The sequence below is a fragment of the Myotis yumanensis genome, unplaced genomic scaffold (assembly GCF_028538775.1).
Source record: "Myotis yumanensis isolate MYYU_CA2020_CCGP unplaced genomic scaffold, mMyoYum1.0.hap1 SCAF_3, whole genome shotgun sequence".
In the NCBI taxonomy this organism is placed as follows: domain Eukaryota; kingdom Metazoa; phylum Chordata; class Mammalia; order Chiroptera; family Vespertilionidae; genus Myotis; species Myotis yumanensis.
The window spans coordinates 91,112,143-91,135,399 of record NW_027223754.1 but is presented as its reverse complement, the minus strand read 5'-3'; the positions used below and the strand labels follow the sequence as shown (position 1 = coordinate 91,135,399).

Here is a 23,257-nt window from a genome sequence, read left to right as displayed (position 1 = left end):
GGCCTTGAGCCCGATCCCAGCAAGGTCACCCAGCAGCCTCGCCGACCCTTCCCCGCCAGCCAGCCCGCCCCCGCCCCCGCCCTGAGGTTACTAGAGCAGAGCCTCACGGAAACCCTCCGGGAGCCCAGGGAAGGGAAGCAACGAAAGGCAGAGCGGCGCCCGGCCACCCTCAACCCCTCCGGCCCCGGTGGCGGTCAGCGCCGCCCCGCACCCTTCCCCGGCCGGTGCGGGAGGAACGCCGCCGCCCCGCGCCCACTTCCGCTTCCCGGCGGCTCAGCCCGCCCCGCCGTTGGGCTCCGCAGCCGCGGGGGCCGCCCGCCCGGGCCCGGGCGCGGGGCGGGGCGGAGGGCCGGCCGTGGCCCACGTGGGGGTTAAGCGGCCGCCCCGCCGCGGAGGGAGAGGACTGCAGGCCCCCGAGCCCGAGCAGGACCGGCCCTTCGGCGCGGCGGTGAGCGCAGCCCCGGCCTGGCGCTCGCGGCTGCAGGGAGCCGGCCGGGAGCGGGGCGGGCGGGCCTCCGCGCCCGGGCGGCGTGACCTTCCCGAGCAGCCGGCGAGGTGGCCAAGGCGCCGCACGCGTGCCCAGGGACCCGCGTGTGGCCCCTCGTCCGCGTGCTGCCCGGGCTCGGCGGGGACTCGGGCCGCGCGGCCTCCGCCTGCGCGCTCACCTGCGGGAGGCTCCGCGCGGTGTGCGGTGTGTGCGGAGCGCGCGGAGCGCCCTGTGTGCCGAGCGGCGGAGGACCGGGCGCTTATGAATGGGAGACGCCTGCAGGTTGCCGGGCAGAGTCGGGGAAGTTGTACCTGGGCTCCCTGAGGTGCCCCTCGTGCGGGCGCGGATCCCGAGGCCCCGGGAGGAGTGCCTCGTGGGCCGCTCGGTGGTGAGGCTGGGTCGCCTCCCCGCGCAGCTCTGCCCCAGCTCCCGGACCTGCTGGCCGGCGGCCGCCTGCTGTGCAGGTTTAGCTGGAACTTGCGCGTCGAATGAGGCCTCTAGGTTCTCCCGTTAGAGAAATTAATTTCCTTAGGAATCAGTTAAGATGTATGACCAGCGCTGTTGTCTGTCCTGAAGTCCAACCCTGGTGTCGTTTTAAAGGGGGGAAAAGGGACGCTGAAAGGGTTCAGTTTTTATATTTCAGGTGGTACTGAGGCTTATCAATCAGTTTAACTCACGCTGATCAGTCTTGCAAGCCCTATGTCTCCTTCAAGCCAAAGCCACTCATAATTTGAACCAATTGCCCACACTTTCTGACTTAATGTTCCCATCACTGTTTACTATCCTAATAATTCTACAAGTAGTTATTTGTAGGATTTGACGTGTTTAATAAGTTCGGCTTACCTAAGGGGGCCGAATCCACAGTGATGGCATCGTATAATCCGGTGTGCCTTTCTTTTCCTTCTAAGAAAGAAATGTCCATTCCAAAAGGAATGAAGACACTGAGAGGCCACATTGGATGTGCCCTGTTTGTGTGACTCCTTTAAAAAAAAATTCTTTTTCAACTGTTGATAGTATTACAGATGTCTCCAATGCCCCCCACCCCTTTTCCTCCCTCCGCCCAGCCCCTATGTATGACTCCTTGATGCACGTTCACAGTTCATCTTCCTCTGGCCTCAATTTTCCATCTGGAAAGGGGGGAGATTAGATTATGATCTTGACATCCTTCTCCAGAAACTGGATGGCCACCACCTTATCAACCATTGGTACTGCCTCTCCAGGCCTGTCAATAACGTTACATCATTGCCATTTGCTTTAAGTACTGTGATTTTATTGTTGCTGGTTTTAAATATTTTTGTAAAAAAAGTTAGATTCTTGGTCTGTGGTTATTGGCAACCTTCTTCAAGTGGTTAAAATTATTTTCTTCTGACCTTTAGGAGATGGTGCTTGTCACTGATCCTGCCCACCCCTCAGCCCCCTCCTGAATGGTGGCCTGATGGATCACACAGGCCTTCAGTGCAATGAGGATAAAACTGTTCCTTGTTGTTAGAGAAGTCACTTACATAGTTTGGAAATCATACAGAGTTGGTTGCTAAATTGGTTATTTGGATATTCTATGTTAATGAGCCACCATTGCTTTTTGTACTCTATATTAAATCTATACCTCAGCAATAGTTGAATTTTGTCTAAAGGTAGAGGAGTAAGCTCTGGTTTTTACACAGAATCAAGATTTCCAGGAGAGAGGCCTGTTATTTGAATATTTAACAGGTGCCCCAGAAGTGGTTCTTGTCAAACATATTTGGGACACAATGGAGCAGGTTTTTCTCAAAGTGTGGTTGGTGGTCAGGCATTATCAGGGCTGGCAGCATTTCTGGTCTCACCTGAGGCCTGTCAATCAAAATCTGCAGTTCAACAAGGTCCCCAGGTGATTTGTGTGCACACATGGTTGAGAGGCACTGGTGGGGACTGTGATTGTGATGACTGATGTTCAGTGCTGTGTCTTGCTGGTTCTAAGAACTGATGCATGGTCACAGTTCATTATCTGTCCCACGTGGCTATTTGTGATTGCCTTTGTATTACAACAATAATACTTTTATTATTTGCCTTGTACAGATGGGGACCCCCAGCTTTAGGGGTCCAAGGCGCCATCCTGCTGGTGGCAGAGTAGACAGGCATTCAGACTTTGGCATGTGTCACTGGCACAGCTCCTAACCTGTTGTTTTTCCCCCAGCCCAGCTGTTTTGTGACCTTCTCTAAGGGACCCAGCACAGGCTGCTGTCTGAATTTAGAACTGAGCCTAGTGGAGTGATGGTTCAACTTAAGTCTCTACAAAACTTATTTGATGTGACTTAGGATGTCAGTGGCTAACTCAGTTATTTGGCATTTGTTTCTCAGGGTTTCAGAATGGTGGGATTGAAGTGCCCCTCGCCAGGGCTGTAACATTGATACCCAAGGACGGTTTTTGATCTGTGAGCTTTTTGTGAGGAGGTGGTGGGCAGGTAAAAAGGGAGGCCAGTCACTAAACAGCACTGACATCTTGAGCCCACTTCCTTTGGAGCTGACTTCCCAGCTCCCAGAAGTTCAGGTCCAGTAACCAGGCAGCAGGTTTAGAGAAAGGGAGGTTGCAAAGGCCTGTCTCATGGTGAACTCTTGCCTCCTCCCAGGGATATGAGGTGCCCATTGTAAGCCTCAGAGAGTTGCCTTCTACGGAGCCCAGCAGAGGAGTGGGCAAGCATGAAGTCCAATCCTGCCATCCAAGCTGCCATCGACCTCACAGCAGGGGCCGCAGGTAATCCCAGAGAAAACGCCATCCTCTCCTCCTCGAGTACTTTCTATAAGTGAGATCCAGGGAAAGCATCGTGAAAATATTACTTTGTCACCCCAAAACCAATATGGTTTAACTCAGAATGAATCCATTTAACGGAAGTGTAATATTGAGTTCTGAGCACAGCAGAAGGTAGACTAGTTCCCATTATATTAAAACTGTATGAGTCAGGCCCTGAGTAGTGTAGGTCAGTGGTTAGATCACCAGCCCATGCACCAAAGGGTCACTGGTTTGATTCCCAGTCAAGGGTACGTATCTGGGTTGCAAGTTCGATCCCCAGTCCCAGTTGAGGTGTGTGCCAGAGGCAGCCAATTGATGTATCTCTCTTACTACATTGATGTTTCTCTCTTTCCCCTCTCTATCCCCTTCTTCCTCTCCTCTCCCCCTCTCTCCCCCTCCTCTCCTTCCCTCCCCAACCTCTACTCCCTCCCCTCCCTTCCACTTTCTCTAAAAACCAATGGGAAAAATATCATTGGGTGAGGATTAACAAAGTATGAGTCAAGGTGCAGGGTGGGAAGGTGTCCGGTTTACAGCTGGAAAACATTGCACCTCCAAGCTGAAGTCCCTGTTCTTTGTCCCTGGCTGGATGTGCAGGTTACTTGGGATCCACTCCAAGCCCAGCAGTCTTCAGAGCCCTTGCAGTGTAAAAATAACACGAAGCCATGTCTCCGGGGAATCCCAATTACTGTCCTTACTACTGCCAGGGAAGGAAAGGAGGACACCCTTTAGAAATATCTTTGGTAAATGAGACTGACATTCACTGTATCTTAAAGCCCTGAAAGGTAAGGTGAGGCCCTAGGAGTTGCTGGGGAATGGTGGGCTGGGCCTGGGCCTGGGCCTGAGCCCCAGTGCAGACTGTGGCCCCCTGGGGTACAAGTAAGTACTCCCCAGCCAGCTTCTAACACACAGGCTATTCTTTACAAAGGTCACCTTGGCTCAGCCTGATGCAAAGGACGGAGTGGGAAGTGGATGGTTGGTAACTTGTCCTCCAGATTCCTGTGTTATGTTAGGCCTGGGGGAGCACTCTAATGATCCGACTTCCCAGATGAAAACCTGGGTTTATCCTTGCCTCTTACACCAATTCTTATAATGGGTTGCAGCTCTGATGACGAAGAATGGAGAGGCTAGAGGGGTGGGCTGCCCACTGTCCTATTATCCAGTGGCGCTTTGTGGCTCAACAGATCCACATGGTCACCTACTCTCATCCTGTTGTTTGCTTCATTGTAAAAAAGAAATTGCATTTCAGAGAAGAACAAAGTATTTTCCCGTGAACCAAAGGTCGGCCAAGGTAAGCTAATGAGGAAGGCTAGAAACAGCCCACTGCAGACACTGATAAGTGCAGGGCAAGGGCACCAGCTCCCAGGTTAGAGACCACAGGGCGTGTCCCAACCCAGGAGCTGGGGAAACGTTTGCCTGCTGTGTGACTTTGGGTCAGCCCCTCACCCTGCTGTGCAGTCCAACTGCAGCCCCTCAGACCTTGTGCCCTGCCCACCTGCCTGTCCATGCCACATTTGGACACTGACACAAAACAGTGGAACCATTTGGTCTCTGCAATAGGTGGATATTTAACCACATGAGAGATTCTCAGCTTCTGGAATTTAATGTCCTTCAGTCACTTTATCAAAGATGTCAAATCTGTTGTGATAGAGTTGAAGAGCTTACCTTTTCCAAGAAAGGCATTTGTATGCCACATTTATAATTTACAGTGAATTTTAAAGCTGTAAATTGCAACCGTATTGTTGGGAGTCTGGTGTGTAAAGCATTTGCTGGTGACCGAACATGTAGGGGCTCCTACACATGCTAACATGAACTTTTCCTGAAAACTGAGAGCAGGTGTTTCTTCCTGCCCTGGAAACACAGGGTCACCCTTCTCTGATACAGCACTGCTCTGGGTCATTTAACTTCCAAGAACAACAGGCTTCTCTTCAGGGGTCTATGTTTTCAACCTGGCGAGGGACTTGTGAGCACTGAGCAGAAGAGGTTCCTGGCAGTGACCTAAGAGCTCCCTGTATGTGGAATGCAAAGGGGAAGCAGCCATTCCATATTGGAGGATCTCACTCTTCAAGTGATGGAGCTAGTCGGGCCTTTAGAGACCATTGGCTCTAATGCTCATTCTAAACATAGAAAAGGGGCCCAGATGGATTTGTTCAAGCTTGCACAGCTTGATGGTGCACAGACAAGGCTAGGACCTTGGCTGCTTGGTTCCTTGTCTAGTTCTGTTGTCCTCCTTGTTTTAATAGTTTGTAATGGGCCAATAGCACTCCTGGAGGTGGGGTTAGTTTGGAGCCTTCACTGCCCCAGCTCTCTGCAGGGGGAAACTGTTGGGCATTGGGGTTTTTTTGCTGGCCAGGAGCAGAGGGACCTGAGTGCTTTGTGGACACAGCCCACCCATGGAAGTGATTAGCATGTAAGAACGAGCCGCGGTGATGGTGTAACACACACAGGTTCTTCTGTATCTCTCCTTTTTCTTTTAAGCAAACCTCCCCACCAAGCAGATTTTTACTGCAGCTTATCTGACGGGAAGCTGTCACTGACTGTGCAGCTACTGTAGGAGTCTAGGAGAGGATCGAGAGCCCCGGCAGCTAGAATGCGGAAGGAGTTGAAGAAGATAGGTAACTGCATTGTTGAAATGAGGCAGCGTGGATCTCAACAGTGTAACCTCACAGGGGAAACCTGTGGCAGCACTGGACTAGGTGAAGAGCTAGGAGGTTATGCACCCCGCTCCGCTGCTCTGACGCAGTGTGCTTGTTCAACCAGCATAGTTGAGGGATATGGCACTTTAGGTCTTCCAAGTTTATCCTCTCAAATGCCAGTATTTTTAAATGGGAATTCTTTGACAGTGATATAGCTCTCTGTGTTGTTAAACTGAACATTTATTACTGCCTCCAGAGGGGGTTGCGGTTCTCACCTCTTTGTGGGTGCACCAAGTAATTCTGCTTCTCACCTCTGCTCTCCCTGTGAGCTGTCCTTCACCGTGACACTGTCTGTGCCTGATAGACTTCCTCAGCACCTTGATGTTTGCTGACTCAACTACATCAAGGACTGAAAATCCACCAACAGCAACCTTGGTAAAGCATAGAGTACAAGACGGTTTGAGTGCCTCTTGCAGAATAAAATGCAGGGCCCACTGTGATACCTATGAGAGAATGCAGAGGCTATTTCCATGTGTTTAAGGAGAATGAGATGATCAGAGGTCTGAGGGCTAAGCACGCGGAGAAATGTTTAGTTCCTGTAAATTATTCATATTCATTGAGTTGGTAGGTATTGAGGACCTGGCCCCGTTGGTTGGTGCTGGTGTTCAGAATAGTGGTCACCCACTTGATGGGCACGATGAGTGCCTGGACAGTATCATTTGTGTGTGGTAAGTTACCTGCGGGATTAGCTTACCTTCACGGATTAAAGGAGAGAATTATAGCTAGCATTTGAAAATTCATTAGCCTCCTACCTTTTTCCTGTTAGAAACAGGAAACTGTTACAGATATGCAACAAATGCATATTACTAGTCTAGTAACCTATGATGTCTGGACCATTCAGGATAATTGTAAGAATATGGAAAGCTTCCAGTTAAAACATTAATGCTCTGAATTAAATGCTTTATTCAGTTTATCTGCATCTAAGTCATCTAAATTATGTACCAAGTTTAAAAATTCTGACATTCACCTCTTCTTTTGGAATAATTAAATTATTGTGAGATAATTAGGATCTTATTTTATTTTGGCCCATTGGTACCTGGGAGAGAATAACTCTAATAATAGTGATGTTTTATTAAATTGTAATTCAGAATTAGGGATAATTAGATAAGACAGAAATATATTACTACTCTCCTAAAAGAAGCAATCAGTAGTGATAGGACCACAAAGATCATACTTGTGATTGCTTAAGAGAAGAGATCAAACAGTTTTCACATTCTTTGGAAATGCCTGTTTATTTCCCAGTAATTAATTGGGAGCTATTCTTAGCAGCCCCTCCACAACCTCTACTTTCTACAACTGAGTTGGAATAACTATGCATAATGTTAAAATTATGAAATTGCATTTCTTAAACTAAAAACAAAATGTATTGGGGAGACATTGGTTAATAACATTATATAGGTTTCAGGTGTACGATTCTATAAGACATCATCTGTATATTGCATTGTGTGCTCACCACCACCACCCTATAGTATAGTCTCCCTCCATCACCATATATTTGACCTCCTTTATCCTCTTCATCCTCCCCCTCCCCCTTCCCTCTGGTAAACCTTTGTACCGTTGTCTGTGTCTCTGAGTTTGTTTCTTAAATAATTTATGAAATCCTTCTCTTCAGTTTTGATTAGGCTTTAATAACCTTATCAGTGGTTATGTTTTATAACACAAGCAGGAGACATCTGAGATAAGGTGGCCTTGCAGGCCCAAGGGAAAGTAGAAACATTAGCCAGTGGCAGTTCCCAAAATGCAGATTCAATTCAGGATTTGGGGATATAATAGGGTCATTTTAGGTCTTTCTTTTCCTTACCTTCAGAATTTTTCTTGAAGTGATCTTTGGATTTTCTGTATTTAATACTCTTACTGTATAAAATCAAATAAATATATGATTTTTGCTAAGCAAAGGTACGTTTTAGTTCATTGCCTATCTGAATACAAATCATGTATTGGTAGAGTCCAAATAGAGACTTTCTTGTAGGCTCAGATATTTAACTTTTCAGGGATTAATTAGCCACTCTTTTTTCTTTATCTGTTGCCTATTCCTTTATTATTTCTCTGGTAGTCACCAGCACCAGGCATTAGGCAAAGAAAAGTGATTAACTCTTTCCAGACTTCCCTCCCCTTCCTTTTATATAGCTACCTGCATAGCGCACACGCACACACACACACACATTCACTCACAGCAACTACTTTTTAAAAAAAATTCTCTCCTGAGGATATATTTTTTTAAAAATTGATTTTAAAGAGAGAGGGAAAGAGAAACATCAATTGTTTGCCTCCCACATGCATCCTGACCGGGAGCTGAACCCACAACCCTTTGGTGCACACACAGGACGATGCTCCAACCAATTGAGCCACACTGGCCAGGGTGCAACTGCTATTTATTAACCACTTGTAATGTAGCCACCATATGTTAAGCCTTCTCATCCATTGTTATATTCGATACTTACACTAACCCTGATAGGAATTGAGGCTGGGAAGTTACATCACTTGTCTCACTTGTTCGGGATCTCACAGCACAGCCAGGCTTCAAGCCCAGATCCCTCTGACCCCATTGCCGATGCTGCTAACACATGCCACACCTTTGTATCAGTGGCTTCGGACTGTTGAGTCCACATCAGTGTCTCTACTATGTGAGCTCTTTCAGGGCGGGAGCTGGGGGCCCGGCACACATGTTGTTTATTGGACTGGGTGAGAAGGTTTGGGGGAGCAAGAGGTCTAAATGAGCTGAAGCAGGAGTCAGTGCTGGGGTAGGCTGCCTGTCCCTCGTTTCCATGGGTGATTGAGTCTTCACTCTAAAACGTAGCCATAGACTTGTGCTACAGAAGACTTCTGTCCTGTTTGCAGGGGGCACAGCATGTGTGCTGACTGGGCAGCCCTTCGACACGATGAAAGTGAAGATGCAGACATTCCCTGACCTGTACAGGGGCCTCACTGACTGCTGCCTAAAGACCTACTCACAGGTGGGCTTCCGGGGTTTCTACAAGGGGACCAGCCCAGCGCTCATCGCCAACATCGCCGAGAACTCTGTCCTCTTCATGTGCTACGGCTTCTGCCAGCAGGTGGTGCGGAAAGTGGTGGGATTGGACAAGCAGGCAAAGCTGAGGTGATTGAAGACACTGACACTTTTTTGATTTGTAAAAAAGCAACACTGTTGTATAGTCAAGATTTTATGATACTTTATGGAGAAAATGTTTCCTTTTTAAAAATAACTACTTTCTTTCTGATTATGAATACACTAGAGGCCCAGTGCATGGATTCGTGCCTGTGGGGTTCCTCAGCCTGGCCTGTGGTCTCTTGCAATCTAGGACCCCTTGGGGGATGTCAGCCTGCCGGTTTCGGCCTGGTCCCTGCAGGCCAGTCTGAGGGACCCCACCAGTACATGAATTTGTGCACTGGGCCTCTAGTATGCATATAAGATCTTTGGTTAATTTCTTCCCACCCTCCCCCTTCCCCCCTTCCCTGAGATTCATCAGTCTGTTCCATGTTTCCATGCCTGTGCATTGAGTGTCTGCCCCCTGGTGGTCAGTGCGCATCATATCTACCGGTCAAAAGGTCACTTAGGCTTTTATATATCTAGAGGTCTGGTGCACAAAAATTTGTGCACTCGGGGGAGGGGGGGGTCCGTTAGCCCAGCCTGCGCCCATTTGCAGTCCAGGACCCCTGGGGGATGTCCACCTGTTGACTTAGGCCCACACCCCCGGGGAACAGGCCTAAGCTTGCAGTCAGACATCCTTCTGGCAGCCAGGGAGCCCTCAGGGGATGTCCAACTAAAGGCTTAGTCCCCCAAGGGAGCTGTGATGAGGAAGCTGGGGTGACAGAGGAGCCACGCTGTCCTGCCCCGCCGCCCTGGGTCGGGTCGCACACGGGACGCCCGAGCATGCCAGCCGATCGCTGCTGCCCCGTCCGGCCGCCCCAGGTCGCAGATAGCAGGCCCGGATGGCGGCAGGGCAGGCGGGATGGCGCTGACCTGCCCTGCCTGCCTGCAGTATGCAAATTAGCCGCCATCTTTGTTGGCAGTTAATTTGCATACCACGCTGATTAGCCAATGGGAGGCATAGCGAAGGTATGATCAATTACCACGTTTGTCTATTATTAGATAGGATATATAGTGATTGTGTTGTAATGCACATTTGCATTACACAAAGGGAGAATTGCCAGCCCACCCTTAGGCATTGGTATTCTTCAGGAGAATGCTTTTAAGATGCTGATGGTGGGGCTGCTTCTCTTGTGGTCAGAGGTGCTAGACTAAAACCATAGGTGCAACTTGTGACCCAAACTTTAGGTTCTATTTCATCAGCAAAATAAAAAGTCTTGGAAAAGATTGCCTGAACCAAATAACTTTGAGGAGAGACTTGGAATTTTAGGAAGGGTCAGAAGCATCTGAGAAATTATTGGTGAATCTTCTTTGGCCAAGTCTTCCCCAAACATCAAACTTTGGCTTGTGTCCTGTCATTCTTGGGCATTTATTATACATAGACTAAAAAGAATTTGAAAGCCCCTGGAATGTTTATCCATGCCCCCTTTGAGTATTGCCATACTTGAAATAACTTAAAACTATTCTATCAGCCTCATGGTTGCAAAGGTCAGGCTTATTGGTTATTTTGGTAGGAATTTGGAATCCCATTGCAATTAAGGTCCTACATGACTGAAGTTAGGTTCCTTTTGTACAGAAATGTCCCCTTGGAGGTGCCTAGAGGTCTAAGCATGCTCCCTTTTATATGAAGGAATTCTGTCTTGATGGATGGAACCTGTTTTTTAAAAGCTCGGGGCTGGATGAGCTCACTCATGGAGACAACGTCTGTGGAGGGCTGAGTACTGAACCTCCAGTATAGAGGGCCAGGAAAAGGAGAGGAAGTAAAGAAAAGCAGGAGACAAACCAGGAGAGTGAGATTTCCCAGAGTAGAGACTGGCAGGAAGAACCTGTTATGACTGCAGCTCACCCCATTAGAGGAAGAGACTCTGGACTGAGGAGTCTGGGCCTCCAACATCCTTAGAGAAGATGGGAAACAGCAACCACATGGGATTCTGGAGGAGTCCTGCAAGAAAGACACCTTCCTATTTCCCTTGGCCTAAGCCAGCACTCAATTATCTTTTGAACTCAGATTCTTTTTCATCTTGCAGAACATAGTTTGCTTGTCACCTGTTGGGGAAATGCTGCCTTAGAGTTTACAGAGCTCTGACGTGTATGCTGTGTTTTTTAGCCCTAATGGTCCTGTGGAACGAGCAAAGTGGGTGTTATGTTTCAAAGAGGAAATGGAGTGCAGGTACTGGCATGTTCAAAAGTCACATAGTAATGGCTGAGTAAGCCAGGGCTCCAGCCCCATCCAGCATTCTCCATAAGACCATAGTTAGAGTATTTTGTAGGGGTCAAATCCTGATAAAAGATGAATAAGCAGAGCAGTGAAAAGAAGAAACCGCTTGAGAAAACCTGTTGTGAATTTCTGCAGTAATATTGTAAATATTTGTCTGTTCTTGGTTTGAACCCTGCCCCGAGTGGTATCTTCTTTTGACCTTTGGCTGGACAAGATCTTACATGGCAGGATTGTTCAGGTACATATTTGTTAAATGGGTGATAAACAGCCAATTCTTGCAAAATCCCATCCTATGCCTGTCGCCATTTCAGTGCCAGCTCTCAACGCTTATAAGTTAGGCCCAGCCTGGGGCCCATGGACCTCATTTAGTGCCTTGGTAGATTAAAGTATTTATTAGAAAAGCAAAGTCCAGGCAGGTCTGATCTGGCCTTGCTGTTGCATTTTAACAACATGCTAGGTGTTTGTTCAGGTGTCCAAACCATTACATCTTATATTGAATGGGCGGCTCCATTTACTGATGCCACCTTTGTTCCTGCAAACTTGGCAAACTGGTTAATGACCCTGATTGACTGTTGCCTGTCAGCAGATTGACAGAGAGTCCCCAAGGGAGGCCAAGTATGGATCTGCAGGCTGGCTGAAAGACAGCAGAAACCATTTTAAGCTTTGGTTTTGAGAACCGAGCGCAGTAGGAATGGAGTGGGTAGGAGTGGAGTTGAGCGACAGGCAGTTTCCACACTCTGGAGAGCTGAGTGCCAGCATAGTTGTGTGTCTGGCTCTGCTCCAGAATGGTATGATGTTCAGTTCTCTAACATCAAAAGGGAGTCCATACTGTAAGCAGTGTCTTCCTCTTGAGAGTAAGCTGCTCCGAGCCAACCTTTTGAGACCTAACACCAGCGGTACATCCTTCTGAGGCACTGAGGCCAGGCTACCAGGAGAGAGGATACCAGAGCTGGGATTGGAAGTGGCCCTTGATTTGACACTGCTGTTTGACATCAGTTTATTTAGCTATTAGTTTACTGTAACTTTAGGATAACTGAATGTGGTAGGTCTGTTAAGCTTTTGCTCACAGTTTGGAGAAAAATTGTAAGGGGCTCTCTGTACCTGGGGCAGTAAACTGAGGGGATTACTCCCCGGGGGCTTTTGGATCTGTGAGTGCTGCTGGTTGTCCAGTGACAGCAGGATGCTGGCATTTAACAGGGGAGTGTCTGGGAGCCAGCTGTCCTGCTGTGAGCAGCTCGGTCCTTCCTGCCCAGTGGAGATTGTTCCACCCCATGTGCCAGTCGTGCCCCCTTGATGAAACACTGCCCGAGGGATGGAAGGGTCATCTTTTCTGACCCCCGTGAACTCTCAGAGAAGCCTTCCTGACAGTTTGTTTCTTAGACTTTCCACCATAGTCTTGAACTCTACTGGATTTCAGTTTCACAATGCTGCTGGTGACTGGCTGGTGGCACTAAACGGATATGAGACGAGGAGTTGAAAACTTCTGTTTTTGTATTTATTTGCATTCATTCCTCCATTTCTATTTCCAGCTTAGCCATTTTACCTGCAGCCACTGAACTTGCAGACTCACACTGGCTTTGCCCTCCCTACATGCCCTCTGTGTTGCTGCAGTCAGGAGGTTATTAGCTGAACTGGGAAATCTTTTTGGAATGAACAACTTTTGAGTTAAAAATTTATCTTGGATTTTCATCTGTGGCAGTTGTAATACATGTTTGCTCCAGGTTGGGTTTTGGGTGTGTAGGGATGGCCTCAGAACCTAGTTTTATGTAAAGCTTAGTGAGCAAAACACACTGGAATATTAACAGTGCATGTGTTAGGGTGGTAGGACTACGGGTAATTTTTTTCTTCCTCTCCATGTTTTGCTTTTTTATGTCACGGTGTGTCTTAGTTCTGGCTGCTATAACTAAATACCATTGACTTGCAGGCTTAAACAACAAACATTTGTTTCTCATAGTTCTTCAGACTGGGAAGTCCAAGGTCAAGGTGCTGGCTGATTCGGTGTCTAGTGAGGGCCCTCTTCCCGGCTTGCAGAGGGATGCCTTCTTGTTGTGTTCTGCATGGAAGAGAGAGCGCATGCAAACTAGCTCTCTGGTCTCTTCTGATAAGGGTACTAATCTCACGAGAAGGTCTCCACCCTCATGATCTCATCTAAACCTAATTACCTCCCAAAGGAACCCCTTCAAATGCCATCACATTGTGGTTCGGCTTCCACGTAGAGTTTGGGGATGGGAGACAAACATTCAGTCCATAGCATGTGACCAATAAAAAGAGCATGGATTTTACCGTCAGGCGGACCTGGGTTTGAATCCTAGCACTGCCACGTGGAAGCTGTGTGACTAGGCACGTTATTTCCCCCATATGGAGACTGGTGTATTGCTGTCAACCTCACAGGGTTGTGGAATCCTTAGAGAAAACAGCCTGTGCAGATTCCTGGTGGGTACTCAGGAACTGTTTTCTCTTATGCACGCTCTGCTCTACCACCAGAGAGTTTCAGCATGGTGAGTGCCAAGTGAATGAAGAACGGGGCAGGTAATTGGTCGCCTGTGCTTGTGTCCTTTCAGTGATCTGCAGAATGCAGCTGCCGGTTCCTTTGCCTCTGCGTTTGCTGCGCTGGTGCTCTGCCCCACTGAGCTCGTGAAGTGCCGGCTACAGACCATGTACGAAATGGAGACTTCAGGAAAGATAGCCAAAAGCCAGAAGTAAGCACCCGTGGGCACAAACAATAGGTCTCTGTTGCCTTACTGTATTGAGTACTTTGTAATTTCATGTTGTGCTAAAATCAAGTAATAGATAGAAAGACAGATTTATCTACTCCAAAGTATGGTGTTTCTAGAACCCTTTCCCCTATAGTCAGAGGATAATTTTCTAAATGGATGGGGCGATGGTAGGACCATCACCCCATCTGACAGATATGTAATACCCCACAAGTGAAGAAGCCAGGAGTATCCCCTTTTGGCCTGTTGTGTAAGTAAGGCATGATCTCCAACCAGGATGGGAGCTTTGGTACTGAGAGCTGAGCCTTCACAAGTGCTCATTTGGAATCGGAGATGAATATTTGCTGCCTGTTCCCAGGATTCACATGGGTGTTCAGGCTGATCAGCCCAGATCCTAGTGCTAACTTCCTTAACCCCGCTCCCTAATCCTTTACATTTACCTACAAAGGGCCCAAGGTCTGAAAACCCACGGAAGCCCCTGTAAACATAGCTTTCTTCAGTGATCAAATGATCACTCTTCAACTCGGTCTTGAAAACAGAGTCTAGTTATCCTGTGAGTAATGGTATGCAATATGATTTATTTGAATCGAAAAGTAATTGATTATCCTTGTTAACTTCAAAATTTGCTTTTTTATTGTAACATCTGGCTGACAGAAGTTCTGGTGGTGGGTATGGCTGTGGCTAACTCAAAGCCTTAAGTCTGCTGGGAAAAACCAGTAGATAACCATTTTCAATCTCCTCCCAGTGAGGGTGGGGTACATCACAGAGCCCTGTTTCCTGCAGCCTTGAGATTCATTACAACCAATTTGAATCTATTAGTCATAACCAGAGGTTCAAATGTGTAAGACTTTAAAACGTTTTATTGAAATATGTACACTCAGAAATCGTAAGTGTGTGGTTCTATATGTAGCCACAAAATGAACATGCCTTTGTAACCAGTGGCCAGATTAAAAAATAGAACGTGAACAGCACCCATAAAGTTGTCCTCATGTCCTTTGAAAGTAGTTTAAGGTATTTTCAAAGAAAGTAATTGTTACGCCTGGGTTGTGGTTCAATCCCCCAGTCAGGGTACTTATGGGAGACAACTGATCGATGTTTCTCTTTTTCTCTCCCTTCCTCTCTCTCTAAAAATCAATAAAACAACAAAAAAATACTCATGTCTTTGGGTAAGGATAAAAAAATTAAACTGGATCCATTTAAAAAACAAAACAAAAAACATTGGCCCGAGTGGCTCAGTTGGTTGAGCATGTCCTGTGCACTAAAAGGTTGCAGGTTCCCATCCCAGTTGGGGCATATACAGAAGACACCTGATAAATGTTTCTCACATGGATGTTTCTTGCTCTCTCCTACCCTGTCTTCCTCTCCCAACCCCCTCTTTCTGAGCATGTCCTCTGGTGAAGATTAAAAAAAAAAAAAAAAAAAAGCCCTGGCTAGTGCTCAGTGGTTAGAGCATCAGCCCATGCACTGAAGGGTTGCAGATTCGATTCCTGGTTAAGGGCATATAGATTGCAGGTTTGATCCCCGCCCCATTTGGGGCGCATGTGGGAGGCAACCAATCGATGTGTCTCTCTCACATCTATGTTTCTCTCTTCCTTCCTGCCCCCACTCCCTCTCCTTTCCTCCCTTCCACTCTCGCTGAAAAGCAATAGAAAAAATATTCTCGGGCAAGTATTAAAAAAACAAAGAAAGTAATTGTTAGAGCCAAAGGACTTTGGCAAACAGACATCTTGCACGAAAGTAAATATCGGGTGACTATAGTGAGGCATAGTAGTGTCCGCACAGTGGTATGTGATGCTTTAAGGTTGACTTGGATTGGAAGGCAGGCTAATTGTGTTGAATTGGATTACTTTGTCACGTGCATTACAGAATGAGAGCTGTGTTAGAAGGACCTAGCTAAGGGTAATGCCTGAGAAGCCTTCGGAAGTCCTCAGGGAGAGAGAACCATTAAAAGCAGTGGCCTTTACTCACTCGGGCTTTAATCCTGCATTGGTCCAAGCCAGGTCACCTGATGATAACAAAGTGAGAAGCTAGAGGAGTGTGTGGTTTTTGGTTTCTTGCTGTTTGGCGGGACACAGTCTGCTGTGGCACACACCATTAGGAAGAGGAGGAGCCCAGGTGGGAAAGTGCCCTGTGTTCTGGCTGCTGCAGTACTATGATCTGCTTGAAATAAAAGCTCTTGCATACCTTCCTTTCTAAGAACTAAATTCTTGCTGTGTGCCGTACAGGAACTGTATAGCATTACTTTGGTCTTATCTTCAAGGAACATTTACTCCCTTGCTCATTTCTCTGTATTAACACAAAACAAAACAACCCCTAAAACACATGAACAAATTTCCTCAAAACACCAGATCCAAAGAAAGATTAAGGAAATAGGAATTGAAAGAGGTAAGGGATTGGGCAAGTAGAGTACCATCTGTTCTTGCTGAGTTTGGATACTCCTATTATAACTTCACTTATTCACTGTTGAATAAATGGCATTAGTTCTTTTACATTGTTGATAATATGACTTCTAGAAATGTATTTCTGTATCATAGAATAGTTTAGGTGATAACACTTGTCATCACATAATTGTATCTGTGCTTCTCTAGATATTTCCTTCCCACAGGAGTCTTTATTCTCAGAATTCTGGGTCCTCTCTTTATAAAATCAGCTGTTTCCTTCCTAGAGCTTAATTAGGTCTGTTGATTGGGTGCTAATGCCGGTGTTGTGTTTAACACTCTCCCTCTGTCTCCTTCCAGTACAGTTTGGTCTGTAGTGAAGAGTATCCTTAGAAAGGATGGCCCGTTGGGCTTCTATCATGGACTCTCCAGCACTTTACTTCGAGAAGTACCGGGCTATTTCTTCTTTTTCGGCGGCTATGAACAGAGTCGATCGTTTTTTGCCGCAGGGAGATCAAAAGATGAACTAGGTAAATGTATTCACTTTGGATTTGACGGTGTCAGCTTTCCAATGGTGTGGTTGCTGCGGATTCTGTGTGCTCTGCGCCCCCTTGTGGGGGCCCACCTGGCACTGGGATTTCCAGATACTGGGAAGCAATGTGACCCTGGCAATTGCAGGCACCTTCCTCTAGGTGGCGCTGGCGACTGTTGGCACCTTCCTTTCAGCTTGGTAATTTCCTCAGGACAGGCTGACGCAGTGCATCCCAAACTTCTGTACTGTTACAACACTGATTAATTTGTTCTGGCTCCATCTTAGAGGTGAGGAAATACATAAATTCCTTTCCCTATGGGAAAACATCAATAAATAGGGAAATCACCTGTAAATTATCTTGCAATAAGCTTAAAATTTGGTAATAAATCTTGATAGTGTTTGAGAGAAGTGAAATTATAGTTCTTTCTAGCTTACTCTATTTAACTGCTAGACACAATGTATCAGTGTTTGGTCCACATGAGTGTGATTACTTTTTCCTTAAAACCTCCCATCAGTGTTTTGGACCTATTCTAGGATTAGCTAAGCTCCCAGGCTTAACTGTTCTGTTTAATAAGACAACTTTTATTTTCCACAGTAAAGGAAGAATCAGGGCTGCTGGGCTTTAAAATATTACAGTACTCCAGAATGAGACAGTTGAAAAGAGGCCTCTGTTTCAGTGCTCTCTCATCTCGTTCCTCCTAGTAGGGCATTGCTGTGCTGCTGGGGGCCTGCTGGTTCTGTGTGGACCAGCCTGCTGGAGGGTGGGGCAGGAGGGCCGCAGAGCCACAGTGACCAGCCTAATACGACCCTCATTAGGGCTTCCCCTCCTGGCAAAGTTTACCGTGTGGGTACACACGGAACCTGTGCTCTTAGAGTTTGACAGTTGCCTCAGAGAACTGTGCTCCACAGCATTAGCATTTTTATTTGCACCTACCTGCAGCCAGACCTCTAGAAATGTCACATCAGCTGTTTTTGAGATAAAACACTGTTTGCTAATTTTCTTCTCTAGGCCCTGTCCCTTTGATGTTAAGTGGTGGAGTTGGTGGAATTTGCCTCTGGCTTGCTGTTTACCCAGTGGATTGTATCAAGTCTAGAATTCAAGTTCTTTCCATGTCTGGAAAACAGGCAGGATTTGTTGGAACCTTTATAAGTGTTGTGAAAAATGAAGGTGGGTCTGCTATTGCACAAACAGAGCACGTATGTATGTCATATTTCACTGCTGGTCTTGTTGCAGTGTATCGTGTATAATTGGTGTCTGCCCCACCTCATATTCCTTGTCTAGCACTGTATGTTAATTCATGTTTGTGGATTTGTTTCCAATTCCCTTTCTTTAGCTTACTTTCATTATTCTCAAGAATGTTTAAAGTTCTTATTTCTAACCCCTTAGCCAGGTACCTGTTAGGATGCTTTGTTTTAAACAGCCTGGAGGGAATTATTAAAATATGGACTTTGTCTAAGGGGACAGATGTTTTGAAGTTAGCACCACTTGTTTTATGTCGTATAGATATTTTCAGATGACCCTAAGAGAACCACTAAGGGATTTAAAAGAATGTGCACCATGCTTAATCCTTAGTCTCCTGGAAGTAGGAATCACTAAGAAACTTCTGAAGGTGATTTTCTATCAATTTTTAGTTATGTAGGAGGATGTAGATTTTCTACTTAATGTTTGTATAAAGCCAGTTTTATGTTACTATAGTGAGTGAAGTCTGTCCTTCCAGCATCCTCTATACATCTTAAAGCTGGAGATGTGAACTCCTCTATCATGATTTTAAAAGCGAGAGCACAGTAACAGTATACAGAAATTGTTTAATTTGTGTCCCGAGTACAGATATCTTGTATATTACTAATAGTAACCCCTCTTTAAATTTACATAATACTTTATAGTTTTACAAAGTACTTACACCTCCCTAATGTAATTGGATCTTCATAGGGCAATGCTAAAACTAGAAATGCTCTTTTCACGTGCCCTATGCCTCGTCTTTGCCTCCCAGGCGAAGCTACAAGATTACGGCAGCCTGTGGCTCTGTGTTCGCCTTCTGTCTGCCCTCGTGAGGCCTCAGTTCTGCCAGATCCACCTACCAGGAGTTAACCAGGCATGGGATTGGTGTATGTTACATGAGCATCAACCAGCTTTGCTCAGAGTCCTGACGTTGTCCGGCTTCCTATAGTCTGTTTAGTTCCATTAGTCCAGGGGAAATCTGGAAATAAGGTCTTTCATCATGTGTTGGTTTTTAATGCTGTTGTATTTGTAAGTGTAAAATATGTACGCTATGCAGCTTCATGGAATATCTCTAAGGAAGGGACTCAGTCTTGGATCACCCTTTTGTCTTCTAGGAATAATGGCCTTATATTCTGGACTGAAACCTACTATGATTCGAGCGTTCCCCGCCAATGGGGCACTATTTTTGGCCTATGAATACAGCAGGAAGTTGATGATGAGCCAGCTTGAAGCAGACTGAAGTATTCTAGCGAACCTGGATCCAAGTACAAGTGTTTGAGGACTATAATTCATCTCAGGGTTTCATGGAGTACAAGCCCAGCGTGGAATTATTTTAATTTCAGAGTATTTTGTTGTCTTCCATTCTTCTACCCTAAATCTTAAACTTCATGGAAGGACCTCAATTTTACATAATCTGATTTCTGCCCATAATTGTACTGAAATAGAAAAGCCGCTGCTGTTGTCCTTGGTAGGACATACCGGGTGAGCCTCTGGCCTCCAGACCTAATCTGACAATCTAAATATAATCAGGGATTTTGCATAAATTTGTATTGTACATGCAGTTTGGATGGTTGTGTGTTGTGAATGAAGCATAATTTTGTTCTGTGTTTAATCAGATCACACCAGAAAAACCCAGAGGTAACCATGTTTCATGAAGATGGTTATGATTACTTAACCCATTCTAGATATAGGGTCTCTTAAAATCTGCTTAACACATGCACTATACCAAGTGGCTCAAGTTTTTAAAAAGGTTTCCTGTGGTGCTTGGAAACCAATACTAGTATATCCATGGATCTTAAAGAAAAGAATTTAACTGTAAACTGATGTGGTTTCCATGTTTCTGATTTAACTTTCAGAGTAGGCATCCTGGATTTTTCCAAGCTGCTCTACTGATAAAATAGTGCCATTCATTTTTTTGGTGGGATCATATACTCTCTGAAATATTGTTGGGTGTGGCCTAGAGTATCAAGCCTTTGGAAAGCTGCTTGGCCTTCACTGTGCCAACTCCATTCTTCTCTCACAAAGAGCTTCCCTCTGCTGGGCTTTATGTTGCGGAAGGGCCTGAGGGGAGGGGGCTTTGTGAAGACCTTGTGGCCCACAACAGCCCTTAGCTTTGGTCTCTGGGTCCTGGCCTGGGTAGGATTCCAGAGTATTCTTTGGACCACTTTGGACCATTCACTCATTGCCTCCACCAATTGGAAACCCTTCCTGGGAGTAGAGTGCCAAAGCCAAGAGAAGCCCTTGATCCCTGTCTGGTGACTGCCAGTGCTCCTGGATGGAGTCCTTTCAGAACTAGACCAAACGTAGTGTGTGCACTCCGCAGTGAGTAACGTCAGGGCTGACCCAGTCTCAAGTTTTTCTTGGGGTCCATAACTCCATCATGCTTTGATACTGTTGGAACCCCTTATATCTGGTACTGGCAGTCGTTGAGTTTTAATGATGACTGTATGTGGGGTGTGACTTTATAAAGCAGTGAAACAAAGTAATTTTTATTAAGCTATGCCACATGTATGCAGTAATAGCAACAAAACACTCATTCCTCTGATTCCCACAGACTTGGAGATGGCAGCTGTTCTTTGGCCATCTGAGTGGCACTTCATCTGAACAGGCTAGAAATGAAGCACTGGCTTCCAGCAGGAAGCGAATTGCTCAGGGTCCCTGGTCCCTCTGTGTGGTGCCCGTCAGCATGTGAACACTGTTGGCAGTAGACCTCACATGTCCTTCTTTAAAGGTTTAACTAAATATCTTCAATAGAAATAGTCTGAGGCAAGGAAGAGTGAGTGGGAGCAAGGGATGGAAAAGTCAGAGGAATTGATTTTTCATTCTATTGAATTCATCATGTATAATTTGTACCATTTCAGATCCGTACTCCAGAAAAAAATATAGTCACTGTGTTTAGAGAAATTCTAGTGTTCTATATTATTAAATTATTTGCCTAATATTTGAGTATATGAGGAGTTCTTTATATACACTGCAATTATGAAACTCGGTTCACTAGAGTTACTATCTCCCTCCACCAGGCTGTGGATGTGAGGTGTCTGATTTGGCAGGTTACCATTCTTTTTCTTTTAATAGTTAAACTTCTTTCTATTAAGTTATGGATACTGTTCCAGGTAATTAAATTCTGTTTAAGAAAACCAATATCAAAAAAAGAAAGAGGCCCTGGCTGGTTTGGCTCAGTGGATAGAGCGTCGGCCCGGGTTTGATTCCGGTCAAGGGCATATGCCTGAGTTGCGGGCTTGATCCCCAGTGGAGGGTGTGCAGGAGGCAGCCGATCAATGATTCTCTCTCACCACTGATGTTTCTATCTCCCTCTCCCTCTCCCTTTCTCTCTGAAATCAATAAAAATGTATATTTAAAAACAACAACAACAACAAAGAACAAAAGAAAACCAGTATCATTCTGATGTATTCTAAATAAGTTTCTTGTGTTCAAAGAGTTATTCACATTGGGTTCTAAGACAGCAACCCCCTGGGAGACCCTAAGCAAGTTCTCTTTCTAGGAGAGGAAGAAGACTTTTGTGGCAACTCATTGCCAGAAATTCTGATGGATCTTGGCAGATTAGAGAAGAAAAATCCCAACTGTATCTCCTTATTTCAAAGAGCAAGATTCTTAAAAATGGGGGTCTGCCTGTATTGAAATAGATAGATCTTACTCCTCCATGAGCCAGCTAAGCACTTCCCCCATTCAATTAAGCCTGCCCCCTGATGTGCATTCTGGAAACAATACAGCCTGTTCTGCCACAACACGTTTCTGTAGCACCAATTTACAGGGAATAATGCAGTCATAACCTGGAAAGAACTTGAGAGGGTCCTCCAAGATCTCTTCCTTCAGGGGAGCCAGGTTAGGGAGAGTAGGGTAATAACTTTTGTCAAAAACAAAAAGCCTTCAGTTGGCCTTCTGCACTGGCAGCTCTGACCCTTTGTGGGCTGTTTTGAAACAAGAAGAGAGCACCTGTGCTGGTGCCACTTTGGCACCCACCAGCCCTTCTGTAATAAGGTATTGCCCAGTTTCCCCTTTTAAAAAATGCCTACTGTGGCAACCTCCAGGCATTCTGCGCTGCTACCTGGGTGGTTAGTGGTTAATGTGCTGGTTGCGTTTGTTAGTTGGAGTGGTTTGCCCCAAACCTCCAAACCCCCTAAACTCCCAACCCTGTCTCCCCCGAGCAAACCATTTTAGTCTGTGTTTTTTGCAGAGTGAAAGGTTTTTCAGGAATGGGCTTAGTGTGTTTTAGCAGAGCACTGTTTCTTATTGCTAGCTGTGTTTCCCAATGAATTTAACTTGGTCTAGATTGTTGAGAGTCTTGCCAAATAAAGGAAAAATCACTCAAGGAAGGATAATTTCAACAGAGCCAAAATAGAACTGTTTTCAAGCACAATCATGGCCTTAAGGTATAGTGGCAGTGAAAGTACTTAGAATAGCACTGGGCACCAAAGAGAAAATGATTCCCTCCAGACACAGGACTAGAATGAAAAGGCGACCTTCCCTAAGAGTTCCCCGAGCTGCTTTATCCGTCATGTTGACCAAGATTCTCCTAGTCTCCCCAGTCTGCATGTGACTAAAGGAGCCTCGTCGTGCTCTGAGGTGCTTGGAGAGCAAGAGGAAAGCGTGTGTTTGGGGTGAGGGGCTGCTGTGTAAACACGTCTCTGGGTTTAAAAGTCTCTGCTGTCAATCTGGTATTTGTTAGTTTGTAAATCAAATGGAGGAAGAAACTAGAAATTACCTTCTAATCTGAAATTACAAATGTGAAACAAAGGGAATAAATACTTGTCCAAAAATATGTAAATAAGTGAAACAAACCCACAGTATTAGGGGGAATCACAATTTTTAAATATTCCAATTATTTTACCAGTATGGACTGATGAACAGGGGTAGATACAGAAGCAGAGCAACATTGAACAGAATGTTAAACTACAGTGGGAAGCCTGGGGAGGGTTGGGGGGGGGATCAAGAGACCAACTGAAGGACTTATATGCATGCATATAAGATTAACCAATGGACACAAGACACGGGGCGGGGGGGGGGGGGGGGGAGCGGGGGGTTGGGGCCGGGGGAATGTCAAGGGGGGGAAAAAAGGAGACATATGTAATACTCTTTGTAATACTTTAAGAAATAAAAATTATTAAAATATTAAAAAAATATTCCAATTATTTTGATATAAAAG

At 45.8% G+C, this 23,257-nt stretch overlaps 1 protein-coding gene across 1 annotated transcript; it reads left to right on the top strand.

Annotated features, from left to right (window-relative positions):
• Positions 1 to 284: 284 nt before the first annotated feature.
• On the top strand, positions 285 to 21,032 carry SLC25A15 (solute carrier family 25 member 15). The gene is made up of 7 exons (XM_070409131.1): positions 285 to 448; positions 3,091 to 3,215; positions 8,783 to 9,041; positions 13,812 to 13,949; positions 16,703 to 16,872; positions 17,884 to 18,042; positions 19,209 to 21,032. The coding sequence occupies exons 2-7, from the start codon at positions 3,161 to 3,163 to the stop codon at positions 19,331 to 19,333; spliced, it is 906 nt and encodes a 301-aa protein (XP_070265232.1). The 5' UTR covers positions 285 to 448; positions 3,091 to 3,160; the 3' UTR covers positions 19,334 to 21,032.
• Positions 21,033 to 23,257: the final 2,225 nt, after the last annotated feature.

Bases quoted from the DNA above. Each gene is read 5' to 3' on its own strand.
- SLC25A15 (XM_070409131.1), top strand. From the start codon at position 3,161: ATGAAGTCCAATCCTGCCATCCAAGCTGCCATCGACCTCACAGCAGGG. The intron at 13,950-16,702 runs GTAAGCACCCGT...GTCTCCTTCCAG, and splicing joins AAGATAGCCAAAAGCCAGAA to TACAGTTTGGTCTGTAGTGA. The intron at 16,873-17,883 runs GTAAATGTATTC...TTTCTTCTCTAG, and splicing joins GAGATCAAAAGATGAACTAG to GCCCTGTCCCTTTGATGTTA.